Raw genomic sequence first — 19,675 nt, forward strand, 5'->3', positions numbered from 1 at the left:
CATGACATCAGCATGTCAATCAGACCTATTGGCTTTGCCAATGCTTTCTGCATCTTGTAGGTTTTGGTAGCCATTCTCATTTTCTGAATTAGACAAGCTTGGCAACTTTTATGTATTCTATCACATCTTCTGTCACACATTTCTGCCCTGCAACTCAACCTTTGGCATATAAATGCATTTCACATATTGTGTATTTCTTGTGATGTGGCTTTGTAGTGGCAGGTGCATTATATTTGCAAAGGTTTATCTCTTGGAGACTTGGAAATGTCATTGTTGGCTACAATGACTAAAGCATGTACCTGTTTCCCGTCAGTATATATATTCATTACCATCCACCAGCTGTGTTTGAGAATCATAGATCATCATTATGCTGGTTTCCAGAGAAAGGGTGTGAAATATGCAGACACTGTAAACTTGAACGAGTCCAGGAGCCGCTCTGCAAAGGGGAGTTGGAACAAGAGCTGATTCCTGCATGCACTGGGAAAAGTAGATGTATTGACATTGATTGATAAAGACATGATGAAATATGGGAGGTTTTCTAAAGGAAGAGAATGAAGAATGCGGCACATTATTGACACCTACATTTTTTATATCAACCTCCCAGCACAAGTCTATCAATCTAATTAATTTCAATGTTGCGGCACGTCAGTCTGGGAATAAAGAGGCAACAATTAATACTTCGGTCATTTATTTTACACAGCAACTTTATCAGTAGTTACAACCAGTTAGTGTATAAAAATAAAGTCCTCACACATCTGATGGTCATTCGGAGTAAGCTATGGAACAATGATCATCAACTGGTAAAACTAATATTTATTATTTGGAGTACATACTCCTGGTTACAAACTGACATGTCTAATTTATGAGTGGTGACAGGTTGGGACAACAGAAAAAATTACAATGAGCTCTAAACCAAAGGAGAGGTTTCATCAACACTATGGTACGAAGATCGAGTGCACAACTGATATCTCGAACATGACTGAAAGTGAAAAGCAAATTGAATGATGGATTCCATTTCAGATGAATGTCCACTCTTTCAGTATTAATGTAGGGGTCTCGAGATAAATGGAAGACGCCCAGAAAGGCAATAAATTGAACTGCCGCCATTCCAAACTCATGTGTACCTGGAGGTAGCTGCCAGTGAAGAAAATTAAAGACTGGGAAATCTCTTTGGTTTAAAAACTAAATATTTCTTTTAACTGTCATGGTAGTTCTTCATGTACTGGTTTGCTTTCTTGCTGCAATTTTCTTGTGGCAATGTCGAGCCTCCCACAAGCTATCTTTCTCCGCCTTTTCTCTAGTTTAAGCTCAATATTAGGAATATTTATTCTTAATGTCATCTCACTGTTTTATACTGGGCCATCGCTGACACCGCCACGACGGTCTTTCCAGCGAAGCAGGGCAAGAAACCTGAGCTTAAAAACAATCTAACAATGCATGGTATTCGCCAGGATTGCAAAAATGCCCATGGAACTTTGCTTACAGGAAGACATTGGAAGTGTTACTCTATGGAGTTGAAACAGCATGTCTTTCCGTTTCCAAAATGCCCCACTATATCCTGTGATGAAAATTAAATGAAAGCTACTTTATTGCCTGATCACTAATGTGCAATACATGTTCAATTAATTGTTCATCTGAGCTGACCAATTACGCTCCTATTCAATTTAGTTTCCCCTTCAAGAAAGCAATGCATCGCTCCACTTTTCTTTATTTACATTTTTTTCCATACATTCAATTACAAGTGAGTATCCCATTGTTTTCTACAAGTTCTTGATCTGTGGCAAATAAGTTTGGACAATTTCGAGAGATTACCTCCTTTCAATTTCTAGCAGGCATCCTTCTGGGTTTCCTATCTGCACCCTGGTACATTATTTAAGTTGTTGGACACTTATATCATTGATGAACCAATTAAGCTGTCCAATAGTGCTTTGACGAAAATAAAAGTGTCTGAGGAATGGAAAAGAGCAGTGGTTAAACACCATGTTTAAGAAACCTACAGTGGATTTGAATTATTAAAAAAATGTTGGCCCATTTCCATATTTGTCCAAACTGCTGGAAATTCTTTGTCAACTGTCACATGTTCCCTGAGACACATGGCTTACTTGATTGTTTTCAAGCGTGGTTTAGACCTGGTAAAATCACTTAACTGCTTTTCCTATGAGTAACTGGTGGGGTCCAGAGGGTGGTGGATGACTGTGGTGCCAAAGTCCTAATAATATTTGATCTATCTGCAGCCTTCAACACCATGAACCACACTTCTCTTATGTCAAGGTTATGTGCCTGGACTTTAAAGGTCTAATACATGGCTGGTAAAAATCTTCATAGCGCCCAGAACCCAGTCTTGCACGCTTCCAACCTTTAATATTAAACATAAGAAACTAAGCTGAAGTGTCACTATTTCTAATTAACATGTCACCATTCTGTCAGTTTTCTATTTAACATATAAATGCTGTCCCTGAATCATCCTCTCCCTCAGGCAAGGGTTCACATCTATATGTATGCTCACAAGATTGAGCAGGTTTTCATTCCCCATTACAAATCCAGGACAGGGTCTAACAACTTGAACTATTCTACCTTGTCCGAATGACTAACTTTCATAAGGTGGTGGATGTATAAAAATTTTTTAAAGCTTAACTCCAGTAAAATGGAGGTCCTAGTGACAGTCCAAGATCTTTCCTTTTGGCATAAAAACATGTTGTCATCATGAAGTGCAAATGTACCACCTATGCCAAATCAATGCACAATTTAGCCATTGATGTTGACCAAAGTTTACTTTTGCGGTTCATGTAGCTAAAAAGTTAGCACATGCTTTTTCATCTACAGATTTTCTAAAATATTTCTACCTTTTATAGATCCTCACCTGTATTTCTAAGTGATGTTTACTCTCATTTGGTAATGCCTTGATTATGATAATACTTTTTTGATAACTGTTCCAGAAACATGACTAAAGAATTAATAGCTTAATCAGAATGCTGCAACACACCTGATAACTGGCTCATCCAGAAGAGCACTGCTCAGGCTCTGCCCTCCTACACTGGTTTCCAGTCTGCACATAATAGGCTTAAAATCTATTATAATTATTAACCACAGTAATATGTTTCAGAATTTGCCAGACTTCATTGCTTCTTAGTTTAACTGGTACATACCTCGCCAAGGCCTGAGTTTGCCTAATCTTGCCAAACTACAATTGCGAAAATCAAAAAGTCACATCAGTAATGAGGCGTTCAATATGGAATATTTTTTGCAGAGCTTTGAACCAAATCGGTCTTCTTCAATTTAGAAAACCTAGGTTTTAATAGTTTGGAGGAAACGAGACATCTATTAAAAACTGATGGATTTCTCTTCCATCCTACCTATAGTGCATGCATAGACATGGTGCATACATGAGTAAACATTCAGCGGGGATGATAGGACATCCACCAATTTTTGGTGGATGTCCACCATCTACCTAACTCTAAATAACCCCCTTACTTGTGTACCGTACAAGTCTTTTCTTACTTTTAGGCTTACATTTTTAATATTTCTGCCAGCCACGCGCCATCATTTGCGCAAGAATATTTTTGCTGGTCATAGAATTACAGTACTAGATCTTTACTAGGGTGAAAATTGATTAATGCTAATGGCCTATTACACTGCTTTCTGCTGTGTGCTATTTATCTTCTATGGAGCCAAGAAGTTCCAACATATGTCTATGCTTCAAAAATAAATAGTACCATCACAAATGAGAAGTTGTTACGGTCTTTACTGAGCATCTACTGATGGTAAGGTTATGTTTTTTTTGCTGATTTGTAAACCTCACTTTCCCTTAAGGAAGCTGTTAAAAGCTTCTTTCCCTGTCTCCTCCCTGATCAGATGATCTAGACTCTCATACTGGTGGTGTTCAGTGCTGATAAACAGCTAATTAACTCAAATTATATTTTCATTTCATATCATGATGCTTTTCTTTAAAATAGCCTCCTCAGTGGCTAAGTTGATGTTTCTTAAGATTACATTTCCAAGAGAACCTTTTCCCACATACAGTACATTTATAAGGTCTTTCGCCAGTATGTATTCTTATATGTCCTTGCAGATTACCTTTCCGGCTAAACATTTTCTGGCAGAAAGAACATGTGTATGGTTTGACACCTGTGTGCGTTTTTTGGTGTGTTGTCAAATTTGCTTTCCAAAAGAAACTTTTTCCACAATCAAAACATGCATATGGCCTTACTCTTGAATGGGATTGAATATGCTTAATCAGTTCTCCCTTCTGACTGTAGATTTTATCACATTCAGTACATGCATATGGTTCCTGATTCTGCTGTAGGAGTGGAAGACTATTATGGAAAGGAGAATTCCTCAGGTTACCTTTACCTTTATTATGTATCTGAGATATCCTGTCTTTGGTCCAGCCCTGATGTAAATTAAAATATTCTGAATTACTTAAACCACTTTCAAGTTGAGTAGATTTCTCTCTTCTCATTTCCCAGTAACCTTTTGACCACACTTGACTTCTGGGGTGTGCTCCCTTTTGGTAGCTTTGCAGAACCTTGATGTTTTTTTCTGATGATGCCGGTCTGCAGGGTGCACTTGGTTCGATGCACGGCATTGTTTCTTCAAAGTTCTTCTGCTGGCTTAGGTGCCTGCCATCTGCTGGATTGAATTGACAGCGAGTTATTGACTTTCTTCCTAATACAAAATTTGTTATCACTCAAATTAGGTGTGTCTTTAGAAAAAAAGTGCATGAATCAATCCTAAAATAATTATTTGAGCAGATGCAATAATATTCACTAACATAAATACAAATTAATTGTGGTAAAATCTGACAATCGTGGATGTGTGGGGGTTAGGTTGTATCTGGAAAAACTGTTATGGCTATGTTAACATCTAAGCACATCAAACAAAGTGTGTTTAACAATAACTGAAAGTTATGCATGATGAATGAAGAGATGAATATTGCTAATTGCGCCTTCAACAGAGGCCATTCTTCAATGAAGAGGAGTTCCAACTTTACTGCCTTCAGCTTTAGTTTCCTCCCTTCAGCTATCAGGCTAATCAAGCAAAGTAAGAAGGGGTGGGCTAAAGGACTATGTACAAGCTTTGGTACAGCAAATTAAACTTCCTTGCATCTATGTTCTCACTGTCCAATTTCTTCAATTTTCGGAAGAATACAACCAAGGGAGTTTGTAGTCTGCCCTTAAGATTGTGATCAGCCACAGACATTTAGAACCAAAGGGGCGTTGGATCCGAAACTTATATCCAACACTCAACTTTTCTAGAAGGTACGGAAAGCAGCTCTTGCAACTACTTTCCAAGTAACATCAAATTTGTTTCAGAAGCAAAAACACTTAGACGATCTAAACAAAACCATAGGGTTCTCGATTGTGAATGTTATAGAGATTTATCTTTAAAATCTAAAACATTATTATTTAAAATGACCTTATTGTTTCCTTCAGGAAACGAAACTGTCAGAAGAAGATGTAGGCTTTTTTAAGCACAACTGGATCTCCCATATTTCCTGCTCACCCGCTGAACATAAGAAAAACGGTATCGTTACATTAACAGCCAGGAAAGCCAATATTTCCATTGTCTCACATTCACACGATGACGAAGGGAGGATGCTAATCACCCACCTAAAGAGAGGAGATGACAACATCCATGTTCTCAACATATATGGCCCAAATACCGATGAGCCCAACTTTTGGGAAAAGGTTTCTACTACAATCGAGTCCTTTCCCCAAGATGATCTCATCATAGTAGGGGGTGACTTCAATTTACCTTTAGATCCCATTATTGACCGCCAATCCAAATGCAGGAACCAACCCACACGCTCACATGGGGTTCTCAACAAAATCTGCTCCAAATTCAACCTTAAAGACTCATGGCGCCTCCAGTACCTAGATACAAGGGACTATACATTTTATTCAGCCCCCCACAACTCGTACTCTGGAATTGACTATATTCTAATTACGGGAGCGCATACACATCTTATTGACCAAACAGACATAGCCCCTATCCTAGTCTCAGACCACGCGTGCATTAGCACCAAAATAGCAGGTACTCACTCCACGTCTTCTCCTAAAAGGTGGCGATATAACGACGATGTTCTCTCAGATCCTATAGACAAAGCAAAGATCGAATTTGCCATTCTGGACTACATCAAACACAACGATATCCCAGACACAGACACTTTCACAATATGGGATGCGCTGAAGGCGACCATTAGAGGGGTCATCATTGGAATTAAGGCAGGGATCACCAAAAAACAAAACCTAGAACTTGACAATCTGGAAAAAGAAATTAAACTCATAGAAGCATCTCATGTCGTAGCATTAGACGATAAAGCCACCCTAGATCTACTCACTAAGAAAAAATACGAATACAACAAAATTGTGAGCAAAAGGGCGGGAGTGTGGATTAACAAATTTAAAGCACTCAAACTTTGTGATGGAAATAAAGCAGGTAAACTCTTAGCGTCGTACCTCAAACACAGACAGAGACAATTCACTATCTCATCGATTAAAGACTCCAACAACACCATACAAACCAGGCAAAAAGAGATCCTGCGAGGATTCCATTCCTTTTATAAGGACCTATATAAAAACAAACAAACAGTGAACTTGGCAGAATGTACAAACTACCTAGACTCACTTAAGCTGCCAAGATTATCCAAGACTGAGACTACGGATCTTGGGAAACCCATCGCCGAAAAAGAATTAGATAACGCTATCAAATCCCTTAAAAACAACAAAGCCCCGGGCCCAGATGGCTTCTCAGCCTCCTTCTATAACACCTTCAGTGGGTCACTTCAACTAACCCTATTAAAGGTATTCAACAAGATAGCTGCAGAGGGCCACATAGCTAACTCAATGAAAGAGGCCAATATTATTGTAATACCGAAGGAAGGGAAGGACCCTTTACTACTGAAAAACTATAGGCCAATTTCATTAATCAACGTAGATTGTAAATTATACGCCAACATCCTTGCCACAAGACTAAATGCTTTTCTCCCCAAACTAATTAGTAATTCCCAGGCCGGCTTCCTCAGACATAGAATGTCTAATGATAACACGAGATTGCTGTGTCACATACTGGAACAGACTAAGATGCTGACTCTCCCTGCGATCGCCATCACCCTAGATGCTGAAAAAGCGTTTGGCAGGGTATCGTGGTCTTTTCTGAGACACTGTATGTCGTCCTTCAATCTAGGTGACCAGTACATAGGCATGGTCATGGCTCTATACTCGGACCCCACCGCCCAGATATCTATCAACGGTGCCCTCTCGGACTCCTTCATACTTGAACAGGGAACAAGACAGGGTTGCCCCATATCCCCTTCCCTATTTCTCCTAGCCCTGGAACCACTTATTCAGGACATTAAGCGAAACAAAGAAATAAAAGGAATAAACTTTGGGGGTCTGCCAGTCAAATTGGCCGCCTACGTGGATGATATTCTTATTGTCACGGAGGAACCGAAGTCATCCATTGAAGCCCTGATGCACACCATAGAAACCTACTCAACCCACTCTGGGTATAAACTAAACCGCGATATATCCGAAGTAAAACCCTTGAACATCTACTGCACTCGAGAGGTAGGGTGACTCAGGACTTACGTGGCAACCGGGATTTATCAAATATCTGGGAATAGAATTTGGTAGCACTATTTTTGAGTCACTACGTAGGAATGAAACCACCACCCTGGAGAAAATAAAAACTCTCCTAGAAGCATGGTATCCAAGATTTATCACTTGGTGGGGCAAGATTGAGACCATCAAGATGATGATTACGCCATTAGTGAATTATCTATTAACCATGCTCCCCCTAATACTGACAGAGGAATTCCATCATAAACTCGACGCCCTGATCTCGAAATTCCTATGGAAAGGGAAAAAAGCCAGAATCAGTCTGAAAAAACTAGACAAAACCTTGGGAGGTATCAATTTAGCTGATTTTAAACTCTACCAGACGGCATTCCTAGCTAAACAGGGCTCATACTGGCTCTCTCCTCCAGAGAAGTATACAACAGTCTGGCTACATATAGAAAAATCACTACTTAATAACCTTGCCCCTGCTACCCTTCTCACCTCAAACTTCACTAACGTAACTTGCTCAAACAACATTTTTAAAAACACTAGATCCGCTCTGATGAAAGTGGATAAACATTTAGTTACCAGCATTGAAGGATCTTATCTAGAGTCCCTTTGGGATAACAAGAACATTTTATATAAAGGGGCAACACTACACAAAGACTCCTGAGTCAATAAGGGCATCTTCTTTCTTCACCAACTGTTTAGGTCAGGATACCCCTTAACATTCAAAGACGTACAGAATACATATAATCTGGACCCCTTTGAATTCTATAATTTTATAAAAGTAAAGGCAGCGTTAACCAAAGCTAATCGTGTGCCCACTTCACCCTCCCTACCACAGTATTTAGCGAGAATAAACAGACTAGGACATCAGGTCTCTTGGCTCTACAAATTAATCCGCCCCCAACAATCCTCCCTAAACAAGAAGCTTAGATCCTTCTGGGATTCGCACTCCGCTACCCCGATCTCTGAGGTTGACTGGTCCAAAGCCTGGAGCTCAGTCTCAAGAAATAAAATTTGCCCAGCCCTCTCCCAGACTAAATTCTGGCTTTTACATTAGGCCTTCTGGACACCAGCCCGACTACACTCACAAAAGTTACGTGATGATCCCACCTGCTGGAATTGCAAGGACAAGATAGGAGACCTAGCACACCTAGTATTTTTCGGGAAAAGTGTAGTTCCATTCTGGGACAGAGTGTTTAGCTTCATCTCAGAACTCTTTTCATGCTCCCTTGAAAGGGAATTCTCTACACTGACATTTAGCTTACTTACAGTAAAATTGCCAAATGATAATGATAGAGCGCTTTTAGATCTATTTTTGATCGCAGCAGTTAAGATCATACTAAACAACTGGAAAGACACGAGCAAAGCGTCTTGTAAGTGCTGGCTGACTTGGATTTCCCACCTCAGGGGAGCTGACAACATTGCACTCCAGTACTCACCCTGGAGACCTCCCCTCAGACACATGTGGGACACTCTTGATCTGTACTTTGATTCACATAAACCACCATGATCCACTTGTGATGGTTGGCACCACTAACCACACACACCATCTATACTAATGAGACATCCCCCTTTATGCTCACTACACCGAATAAGCCACATCTACCACAGTATATACTTCATGTCATTGATACATAATGATGATTTCATTCCCTGATTGCTTATATTCACTAGGTCTGCTTTATTAATTCATAAAGCATAGTATTTACTTGATATTGAATCTATTCCAGATACTAGGCGACAGTGTTTCCTACTATCTCTCGTACATTCCCCAACCATCTCTGTATAATGCCTACAACAACGTCATTTTGGTTTCTTTATTCCTATGTATCTTTTGTGATGTATCTTTTGTGTTGTGATTTGTATTTCTTTTTATATTTTTGTTTTATTGTATACCCTATTATGTTTGAAAACATTCACTAAAAACATTTGAAATAAATTGACCTTATTGTTGAAACTGTGAAAAACAGGACAGACGTTTCATTTGCACAAAATCTTATGGAATACTGTATACAACCCATCAGTCAAACAATCTTTAAGCTTTTTGCAGACATATGCTCACATTTACTCCTATCAGGTCAGGAGTAGATCCCCAGTCAGAGTGGACCTGGGACAGAACACCACCAAAATTGGTGAATGAGCACAGAAAGGCCTTTCTTTCTTTATTTTAACCATAGAGAAAAAGGCAACTTTGCTTAACTACTGAGTGGGAGCAGTTTGCACATTTCGTTTGTAAATCGGGCTCTTGATTTTCGCTATGGACACCCTGAAATGTAGCAAGTCACCTCATATTTATATTAAGTAGAATATGTGGCAGAACCAAGAACAAAAACTTGACTTAAGAAAAGCATTATATGAAAAGGTGGTGTATGTTGCGAGGGGTAAGCCTGGGGCGTGGGTGAAAATCTGGGGCCCCTGGAACGCCTATCGCGGGGGTATTTGCGAGCCGCCACTGCTGCCGGCTGCCTCACCAGCTCCGTCCCCCTAGCCGACCCCCTCCCCCAGCCATGGGCACGTGGTTCCCCAGTCCCTGATCTGTTCTCATTCCCCTCTTCAGAGTTTGGCGATTGGTTGGGGTCCCCCACTTAAGGAGCGCGTGCTGTCACTTGGGATTGCGGGTTGCCTTGCGGGTGTGGTTTTTTGTGTTGTTGTGGTTCGACAAAAGGAAACCGTATTGTGGGTTTGGAGTTATGTGGCCTGCACTACTGATATCTCCTGATTTACCTTTTTGCACCGCCAAGAGATTTTTCTGTATATATGTCATATGCTTCTGCCACTCTAGCGGCCGGCCAGACGGTTGTAGGCCCATACCTGTAACTATTTGAGATTGCAATAAACGGTTTCAAAAAAAAAAACAAAAAAAAAAAAAAAAGAAAAGCATTATATTTGTTCTGTTCTATCACATTTTAACCGTAAAAAGCATCAGAATGTATTACCTTTAGTCTTAACAAAGCATTTGTACAGATTCCATTTTTCTTTGTGGCAGTAAGTTAATGAAACACTCCCCATGCCTCGGGCAGGTCATTTTTTTTGCCAATAAAGAAAAAAAGAAAACAATAATTTCAACAGACAGGAAAGAGGGCAAATAAGCAGACACCGGTCACAAATACATTGCAGATACAATAATAGCAATAGCATTCATAAATAGTAAAAATAATAGATATAGCAGCTTACAGATTTAAGATGTTGACGATACAGCAATATTTGATTAGTCCCAGTGGAGGCTGGACCAAGTGCGTTCAAATTTAACACAAGAGGAGGTACCCCTGGTTTTGGCGAGCGCCAATTCCATCTCATAGACCCCTCTCAATATCAGCCGCATCTCCGTAAGTGTCGGGCATTTCGTCTCAATCCAAACCCTCGCAATGCCGAGACGGCAGCAGGCCATAATAATAGAAAAAAGAGCTTTAGATATTAGGCCAGAGTTGTCTATTAGACCCATGAGTATCTCTTTTTCAGAGATAACGATGTTCCTATAAAACGGACCCGCTTGAAGTAGTTCGGGTCAGACATCTTGCACACTATGAACCTGTACTCTAGCCCACACGCCAGCTGATATGCTAACCAGATTTGAGACATACCCGACCCTTTAAGCAGACTCTGCAATCGACTAGCAAAAGCTGCCCAGAAGTATAGCTTAAAGTCTGGGAGTCCAAAACCTCCTCTTTCGTAAGGCAGTTTCAAAAACTTAATAGCACGTCTAGCCCTTTTGTAACCCCAAATAAAGCTGCCAATAATACTGTCGAGTCTTTTAAAGAAAGAGAAGGGAACCCTCAGTGGAATGGCCCTAAAAACATATATATACATTTTGGCAAAATGTTCATCTTAACAATATTACATCTCCCCCAAATTGTGAGGGGCAATTGGTGCCATTTGTGCAGGTCAGCAGCAACTTTCTTAAATAAGGGTTCGTAATTTAGCTTTACTATTTTATTCGTCTGACTACTGAGGTTAACCCCCAAGTATGTAGCTGTTCGAGTGACACCTAAAGATAGTGTGTCAGGAATGATTTAAAAATTAGTTATTGTTTGAGTTTTGTTAGAATTAAGCTTATACCCTGAGAAAGCCTAAAGCGCCGAGCCTCCGCAATCGTCTCCCCCATTGCCTCGATAGGGTTAATAGTGTAAACCGCGATGTCGTCCGCATACGCGGTGACTTTAAGAAGTACGTTATTGAAAGACACAGGAATAATGCTCGAATTGTGCAATAGATGACGGATAAAAGGCTCAATGTAGATCGCAAACAGGAGTGGAGATAAAGGGCACCCCTGCCTCGTGCCCCTCTGAATGCCAAAAGAAGATAAAGTTAAACCATTAAGCCTAATTGTCGCCGTGGAATTTATATGTGATTTCTGAACTGCAGTGACGAACCTCTGACCAAACCCTACTTCTGCCATTATTGACCAAAGAGACCCCTAAGTAACCCGGTCAAAGGCCTTCTCGGCGTCAAGCAACATCATTAATGTTTTGCCCCCCATCTGACAGGCAACATCAAACGCGGTGATTGCGGTGTTAAAATGTGTCGTGGTATCCCGCCTAGGGATAAAGCCATGTTGTTGATCCGATACAATTAGATGTATAAACGGTGCTAGTTCTGAGGAAAGAATTTTGGAGAAGATCTTTGCATCGTGATTAATAAGAGAGATCGGACAGTAAGAGCCTCTTTCATCTGATGGTTTTCCTTTTTTAAGAAAAACGACTATATTAGTCGATTTCCAAGAGGACGGTGCTGCCCCACCTTCCAATATGCCGTTGACCAACTTAAAAAAAAACGGATCGAGGATCTCTCCAAACGTCCTATAAAACACGAGGGGAATGGCATCCACGCCCACTGCTCTTCCTAAGGGTAGGGCCCTAGTGGCAGCCCCTATCTCCTCTATGCCCACGTCCCTGTCCATTAGTGCCATTATACGTGGTTCTAATGGGTTCATTTCGCTATACCGAATGTTAGCTGCAGCTATATGCTGGTTGAAAGCTAGATTATCACTATATAGGTCAGTGTAAAATTGTCAAAATTGTTCCAGTGTGTCCGTCGTCTTATTGTAAGTTAGGCCATCACTACCCTTAATACTCTTAATATGTGTATTAGCCCGCTGATCAGCCAGCTGATATGCTAAGACACGCCCGACCCTCTCCCCGTACTCATACTGTTGGGTTCTAAATTTAAAGTACTGGTTCGCCACTTTCTCCTTTAACTTACGACTAAGTTTAGCCCTAACTGATAAGAGCTGCTGGTAAATCTCATTTTCGCCTACGTCCTTTATAAGAATAGCATTAGCGTGTAGTTGCTCTAAGTCAGAATATTCCCTCCGTTCAGACTCAGATTTCCTAAGCTTTTCCCTGTTCTGTTCAAACAAATTTTGTTGAGTGACACCTCTAACATAAGCCTTGAGGCAGTCCCAGACTATAGCCCAAGATGCAGTTAGAGAATTGTTGTTGAAAAACTCTACGAGTAATCCCTGCATGCGCTGGACAAAGTCTGAATTCTTAAGTAAATATTTGGGAAATGAGAAAGCCCTTGTGGGTCCTCTCACGTCGGTCCCATACTGAATAGTAAATAATAAAGGATTATGGTCTGAAGTGATTTTCTGACAAACCTCTATACAAGATTCTTCGATTCTAGACTGATTAGCAAATACCATATCGATCCTAGAATAGTGCCTGTGTGGGTTGGAGAAGAAAGTATAGCCAGGGATTGCTGGATGAACCGCCCGCCATACATCCACCAACTGGTGGATATGAAGTAAATCCCTTATGGCTGCTCTTGTCTGTAACATTCTAGACCAGCCTGAGGTGTTAGTAGTTTCCAAGCTTTGGTTCAGTATACAATTGAAATCGCCCATGACAACAAGTTTGCCCTCCCACTCCAACAGCTCTGAACATAAAAAAGAAATAACCTCGGGGCAATCATTGTTAGGTCCGTAAATCATACAGATCGTTAATTTTTTGCCGTGTACCAAAAGTTGGGCAATTACCCACCTGCCCTTATTATCACCTAGTGTACGAATAATCAAAGCTTTAAATGTTCTAGCTTTAAGGATGGCAACTCCTCGTATTGAGACAGACTGTGTAGTACAAATAATCATATCGAACCCCATTTTCTTAAAGAGGCCGCGATCTTTGAAGGCCAGGTGAGTCTCTGCTAACCCTACTATCTGTGGCTTATAAGCTTTCAATTCTTCCGATACCAATCGCCTCTTCAGGGGAGAATTCAGACCACCCACTTTCCAGCTCATTAATTTAACTTTAGACATAATTGAGCGTAATAGTCAGCCAATTGTCCTCCACCTTGAAGCTGCAGTACCCTCCTAGCGTACCCATCTGTCTCTGTTTTAAATAACTTTTGGCAATTTTCTTTTTTTCCCCCCCTGACATTCTGAACTAACTTAACCTTAACAAGTTTCCCTTCCGGTTAGACAGGCGAGCTACTAGTGTTTTTACCTCGCCCTTTGACGACACCCACTTACGCAGTGGGCTCGCTCCTAAATCCAGTTTGGAATTAGTTGTGGGAGTTTTAATAGTTCCTTTAGCCCCTGCTGCACCTGATGCTAGAGCCTTAACTCCTCCGCCCAGACCGCGGCCTTTACTTCCTTTTCCAGCAGAGTTTTTTGTCCATTTGCTTTTAATTAATTTTTCGACCTCGGGCACAGCCTCATTAGATTTAATAAGACCTCCTTTAATTCTATTCTGCTTGTCATATAACTCGGGGCACTCAGTAGTTAGTGCATGTTCCAAATTATTCCTCATTGCAGATCCTTCTCTTTTATTGCCCCCGCAGCCACTATCTGCACCACCTGCAAACCCAAAGTTAGAGTCTGCAAAAGTAGTGCCTAGATCGCTGAGTGCGCTCTCACCGCCTAACGGACCAGCCGGCGTTACCTCCATATCACGATCGTCCTCCATTGAGTGTTCTCCTGTAGGGGCGGTAGCCGTCAGACCCAGCTTCGCTGCCGTTGCCGTGGAAATGTTGATTGCTGAGCCGTCAGGCCGCCCCATTCCACACTCAATTGCAGCGTTCAGCGTGTCGGCTAGTTGAAGACCCGGGGTGGATGACTCTGAGCCGATAGCATGAAGGAGGGTCGAGGCTCCGCCAGATCTAAGAAAATTCAAAATATGTCTGCCCATTTGAGAAATACTATGATTGTGGCTATCAGTGCCAGTTCTGATAGGTTCCAGCCCATATGCGCTATCACCGCTGTTTGTTGCCGGAGCCCGTTGTTGAGCACCTCCCACGCCGTCCATTACCTCCGCTGAGCCACTGTTGACAGTTGTGATTTCGGGTCCTTCAGTTTGGCCAGCCCGTCCGCGCCGAGTGTTTCGCGGCGGGCCATTATCGAGTCAGGCTTCCACCGTTCTTTGTCCTCTTTTCTCCGCAGCCACTTAGTACTGCCGGCGTTCTGTTGGCGATCGAGTGTAAGAGGTAAGCGCACAAGGCCAGAGCTTAGACCCAGGCTCCAGCTAGCAAAGCGGCTACCGTAGACTGCTCCGCTGATTTGCACGATGCGGCACATCTGTGATTAAGTACACAGCCTCCCTTAGCCGAAAGGAAATCCCAAGAGCGGTGTTTAGCCAAAATATCGAGTTTTAAATTTCGACCTACAATAATATCGTGTTTTTAATATCGTAGGTACAGAATATCGAAGTCAAGAATATCGACGGACAGAATATCGATCCCAAGGTAAGTAATATCGAAGTTAATAATATCGAGGTAATTAATTTCGATGTAAGTAATATCGTAAGTAAAAATTTCGATGTCAATAATATCGATATTTATTTAGTGTAATGTCATTTAATATGTATTTTATTTGTATGTTAAAGATAATTGTAATGTATTTTAATACATTTAAAAATAAATGTTTAGAGATTAATAATTATTTTAAATTTAATTTATCGTTTTAGTATCAGAGCGGGTTGTGGGTTTATAGGGGAATAGGGTGGGAAGTAATTTAATTATAATTAATGAATTAATATGTGTTGTTTAATTGGTATTTATGATTAATTAATTGGTATTAATTAATAATTGGTAATTAATTGATTAATTAATTGGTAATTAATTATTCATTGTAAAAATATTTTATTAATTGGTTAATTATATACATTATAATTAGTTTATTATTAATATTTATTTATTGTTATTGTTAATTAATTAATTGGTAATTAGTAATTAATTGGTGATTTAATTTTATTAAGTGATTAATTGATAATTAAATTAATTATGTGAATTTTTATGTGTAGTGGGTTTATAGGGGAATAGGGTGGGAAGTAATTTAATTATAATTAATGAATTAATATGTATTGTTTAATTGGTATTTATGATTAATTAATTGGTAATTAATTAATAATTGGTAATTAATGTGATTAATAGATTAATTAATTGTTAATTAATTATTAATTGTAAAATTATTTTATTATTTGGTTAATTATATACATTATAATTAGTTTATTAATAATATTTATTTATTGTTATAGTTAATTAATTAATTGTTAATTAGTAATTAATTGGTGATTTAATTTTATTAAGTGATTAATTCATAATTTAATTAATTATGTGAATTTTTATGTGTAGTGGGTTGTGGGTTTATAGGGGAATAGGGTGGGATGTAATTAAAATAAAATAAATAATGATATATTTTATTTATTTGTAATTAATATTAATTAATTGTTATTAGTTAGTTAAATATAGTAAATATAAATAATTTATTATTGTATTTTATTTGTTGTTATTGCTAATTAATGTATTGTTAATTAATAATTAATAGGTGAATATTTGTAATTTCGTAGTTAATATGTATTAATTAGTCAATTAATAACTATATTAATTATAAAGAATGTATTATTAATTGCAAATAAGAGAGAAATTGATATATAAATCTATTGTGTATTTTATATGTGTAGTGTGTTGTGTGTCAAAGGGGGAATAGTGTGGGATGTAATTTAAATTTATTTATTTAAATATTTATTTTACATAATTGGTATTTAATAATATTTTTTGTTTTAAAACATTGTTAACATGCAATGTTTTTTATAAGAAATTATTGAATTGGTTATAATGTTCATAGAATCACTATGCTATCTAGTGCTTTCACAACTGTTTTACTATCTGGAGTGGGAATAGTAATTTTTACCCCTACGCTATCCAGCGCTTTCCCTACTGTTGCACTCTCTGGAGTTGGAATAGTAATTTTTACCCCTACGCTATCCAGCGCTTTCCCTACTGTTGCACTCTTTGGAGTTGGAATAGTAATTTTTACCCCTACGCTATCCAACCTCTTCTCTACTCTTGCACTCTTTGGAGTTGGAATAGTTATTTTTACCCCTACGCTATCCAACGTTTTCTCTACTGTTGCACTGTCTGGAGTGGGAATAGTAATTTTTACCCTTACGCTATCCAACACTTTCCCTACTATTGCACTCTCTGGAGTGGGAATAGTAAATTTTACCCCTACGCTATCCAACGTTTTCCCTACTGTTGCACTCTTTGGAGTTGGAATAGTTATTTGTACCCCTACGCTATCCAACGTTTTCCCTACTGTTGCACTGTCTGGAGTGGGAATAGTAATTTTTACCCTTACGCTATCCAACACTGTCCCTACTATTGCACTCTCTGGAGTGGGAATAGTAATTTTTACCATTACGCTATCCAACACTTTCCCTACTATTGCACTCTCTGGAGTTGGAATAGTAATTTTTACCCCCACGCTATCCAACGCTTTCCCTACTGTTGCACTCTTTGGAGTTGGAATAGTAATTTTTACCCCTATGCTATCCAATGTTTTCCCTACTGTTGCACTCTCGGGAGTTGGAATAGTTATTTTTACCCCTACGCTATCCAACATTTTCCTTACTGTTGTTTTTGTTGAAGTTGGACTAGTAGTTTTATTGTGTCTGATATTAAATATGTTTTGTAATATTTTAGCTATTGTAATATATAATTATTAATAAAAATTATTCAAATTAAAATTATTGATTATTATTTGCTATATGTAATTATTTAATATTTATTAATGTTATTGTTTTATGTGTATAGATGTATTGGTAATTTAAATACATATTTAATAATTTATATGTTACAGAAATTATTATTAAAAGTAATTATTAAGTAAGTGTATATATTATATATTATATATATATGTTTAATTAAAGTTTCATTTAATTACATATATTTATTATAAATTTTACATATTATAAAATATATTTAATTATGTTTCTTTGATTTATAAGTATTATTTGGTTTATTTTACATATATTTTTAAACTAAAAAAAACCGATATTTTTGAATTACGATATTTTTGACATCGATATTAAATTATCGATATTTTTGTACTTACCATGTTGTAGATAGGATGTCGATATTCTTGACCACGATATTTTTGTTGCGATATTTTTGTAGGTCGAATTTTTGTCTTTCAAAATTATGTCATACAATCCCCAAGAGCTAAGTCCATTGCAACCCTTCAGATAGGTATAAGTGTATGAGACAGCCAGGTTCCTCAAATAATGCCCCCCCAGAGGAGAGGTACTAAGGAGCGTCCTTCAGCGGCGGAGTCGAGTCCGCCATCTTCCTTTTCCCTCAAATCTCTTCTCGGGCAGGTCATAAGAGAAAGCTCTTAGCGGTGATGCCAGCAAAAGGGAAAAAAGGCAGCTTCCCTGGCTTTTCAAACTCAGCGACAGGGGTGGTGCACAACTAATATACATTGATAAAGGTATTCTCAAAACTGGAAAAATTAGGGATGTGAACTGAGTTGCACTGAGGCAAATGCATGATGGCCTGAGTTGCTTCCTTTCACATCTTAAAAGTCATGCACTCAGATGAGCTCACACTCTCAAAAGTACTGTAAATGAAGCAGCCTAGTTAAGTCATCTGTTTAAATATTTGATTTGGGAAGAATAAAAAGTCACCATGTGTGACTTCTTACTCCCTTGTCAAAAGGTTTTAAGATAGAAAACAGTCTGAGGGGATTTGTTTTACATATTCTGCACCACTTCCACACAGACATTCCCATCTTTTTGCTGCCTTCCAAAGCATTTCACAGCAGGGACACATTGCTAATCATTTTTTAGCAGGGCGGATACACAAGAGATAAAGCACCCCTTTACTGCACATTATAAAGATATACTACATGACAGCCTGCAATTCCTGGATACAAACTTGGCTCCAATTTTCTTATCACTGTCCAGTTGTGTTATTGTTGTCTCTGTAATATGAAAATGGCATTGGCACTCTACTGTAGTAAGTTATTACTAATTAATTGCGATATTACTAACTGCTGAAAAATCCAGCAGACATTGTTTAAAGGAGCTAAGGGAAAACTGGCTTTACAGTATACTTTTCCCTAACCGTTCTGTCTTGAAAATCCACAGGTATGAATTAATTAAAGTGATTTAAAACAGTGAGTAGGTTTGATACAGGTGAGCCAGAATCTGCATGTTAATCATACCTTTAAAAGTAAAAAAGTATCACAGACACGGACGTACATACAATTGTGCAAGAGTCTGGTTGTAAAAACCAAGCTGGTGTGTTTATATTCACAGTGTAGAGTTCACATGAATTGCAACCCATAGATCTCTATGGAAGGATCGAGAGACCGAGGGTTTAACTAGGTTTGAGGAGAGGATGATGGTGAGACCATATGCCTGTATAAAGTAATGAAACTCGGGAGTGACTTGCAGTACCTTTTATAGTAGAATTTAAGGGTATTTTATTTCTAAAAATAAACAGACATTTCAATTTTTAAAATGGCCCTTTTATACTCCATGAAAATAATAGCATGGTTCCCTATAGCACTTCATCCATCACTTCTGCTGTTTCTAAAGAAGAAAGGCTGGCTGAGTCAGCCTTACTAGGTTTCCAATGTACGGCCTGCACAGTACCTCATTCAACGATTCTTCCTTCTACTTTCAGCATTTATAGAAAGAACAGAATTTAAGTATGATTACATTTCTGACAGTACGATTTTGCAATACACAGCTGATGCTTTCAACAGTGCATCTCTTTCCTTATGCATTTTTATCATATTATATTCATGAAATAAAGTGTTTCCTTGAGTGCATATCAAATGTTCATCACCTGGAATTCCTCATGCTTCTAGGGCATCTTATATCAACAAC

At 38.7% G+C, this 19,675-nt stretch overlaps 1 protein-coding gene across 4 annotated transcripts in view; it reads right to left on the bottom strand.

The window, feature by feature from the left end:
• Positions 1-671: 671 nt before the first annotated feature.
• The window catches only part of LOC146866745 (uncharacterized), a 156,226-nt gene continuing 137,222 nt past the window's right edge, over positions 672-19,675 (bottom strand). The window contains exons 7-8 of one of the 4 annotated variants that reach the window (XM_085601147.1): positions 10,293-10,385; positions 672-4,626 (exon numbers count right to left, since the gene is read on the bottom strand). In XM_085601147.1, coding sequence (XP_085457273.1) covers positions 3,959-4,626; positions 10,293-10,385 — 761 coding nt within the window. In that variant the 3' untranslated portion in view covers positions 672-3,958. Of the gene's footprint in view, positions 4,630-10,292; positions 10,386-19,675 lie in introns of all 4 variants that reach the window. The other 3 variants (XM_085601140.1, XM_085601168.1, XM_085601157.1) reach the window with 3 other exon arrangements.

The sequence above is a fragment of the Triturus cristatus genome, chromosome 1_2, assembly GCF_964204655.1.
Source record: "Triturus cristatus chromosome 1_2, aTriCri1.1, whole genome shotgun sequence".
Lineage (NCBI taxonomy): Eukaryota > Metazoa > Chordata > Amphibia > Caudata > Salamandridae > Triturus > Triturus cristatus.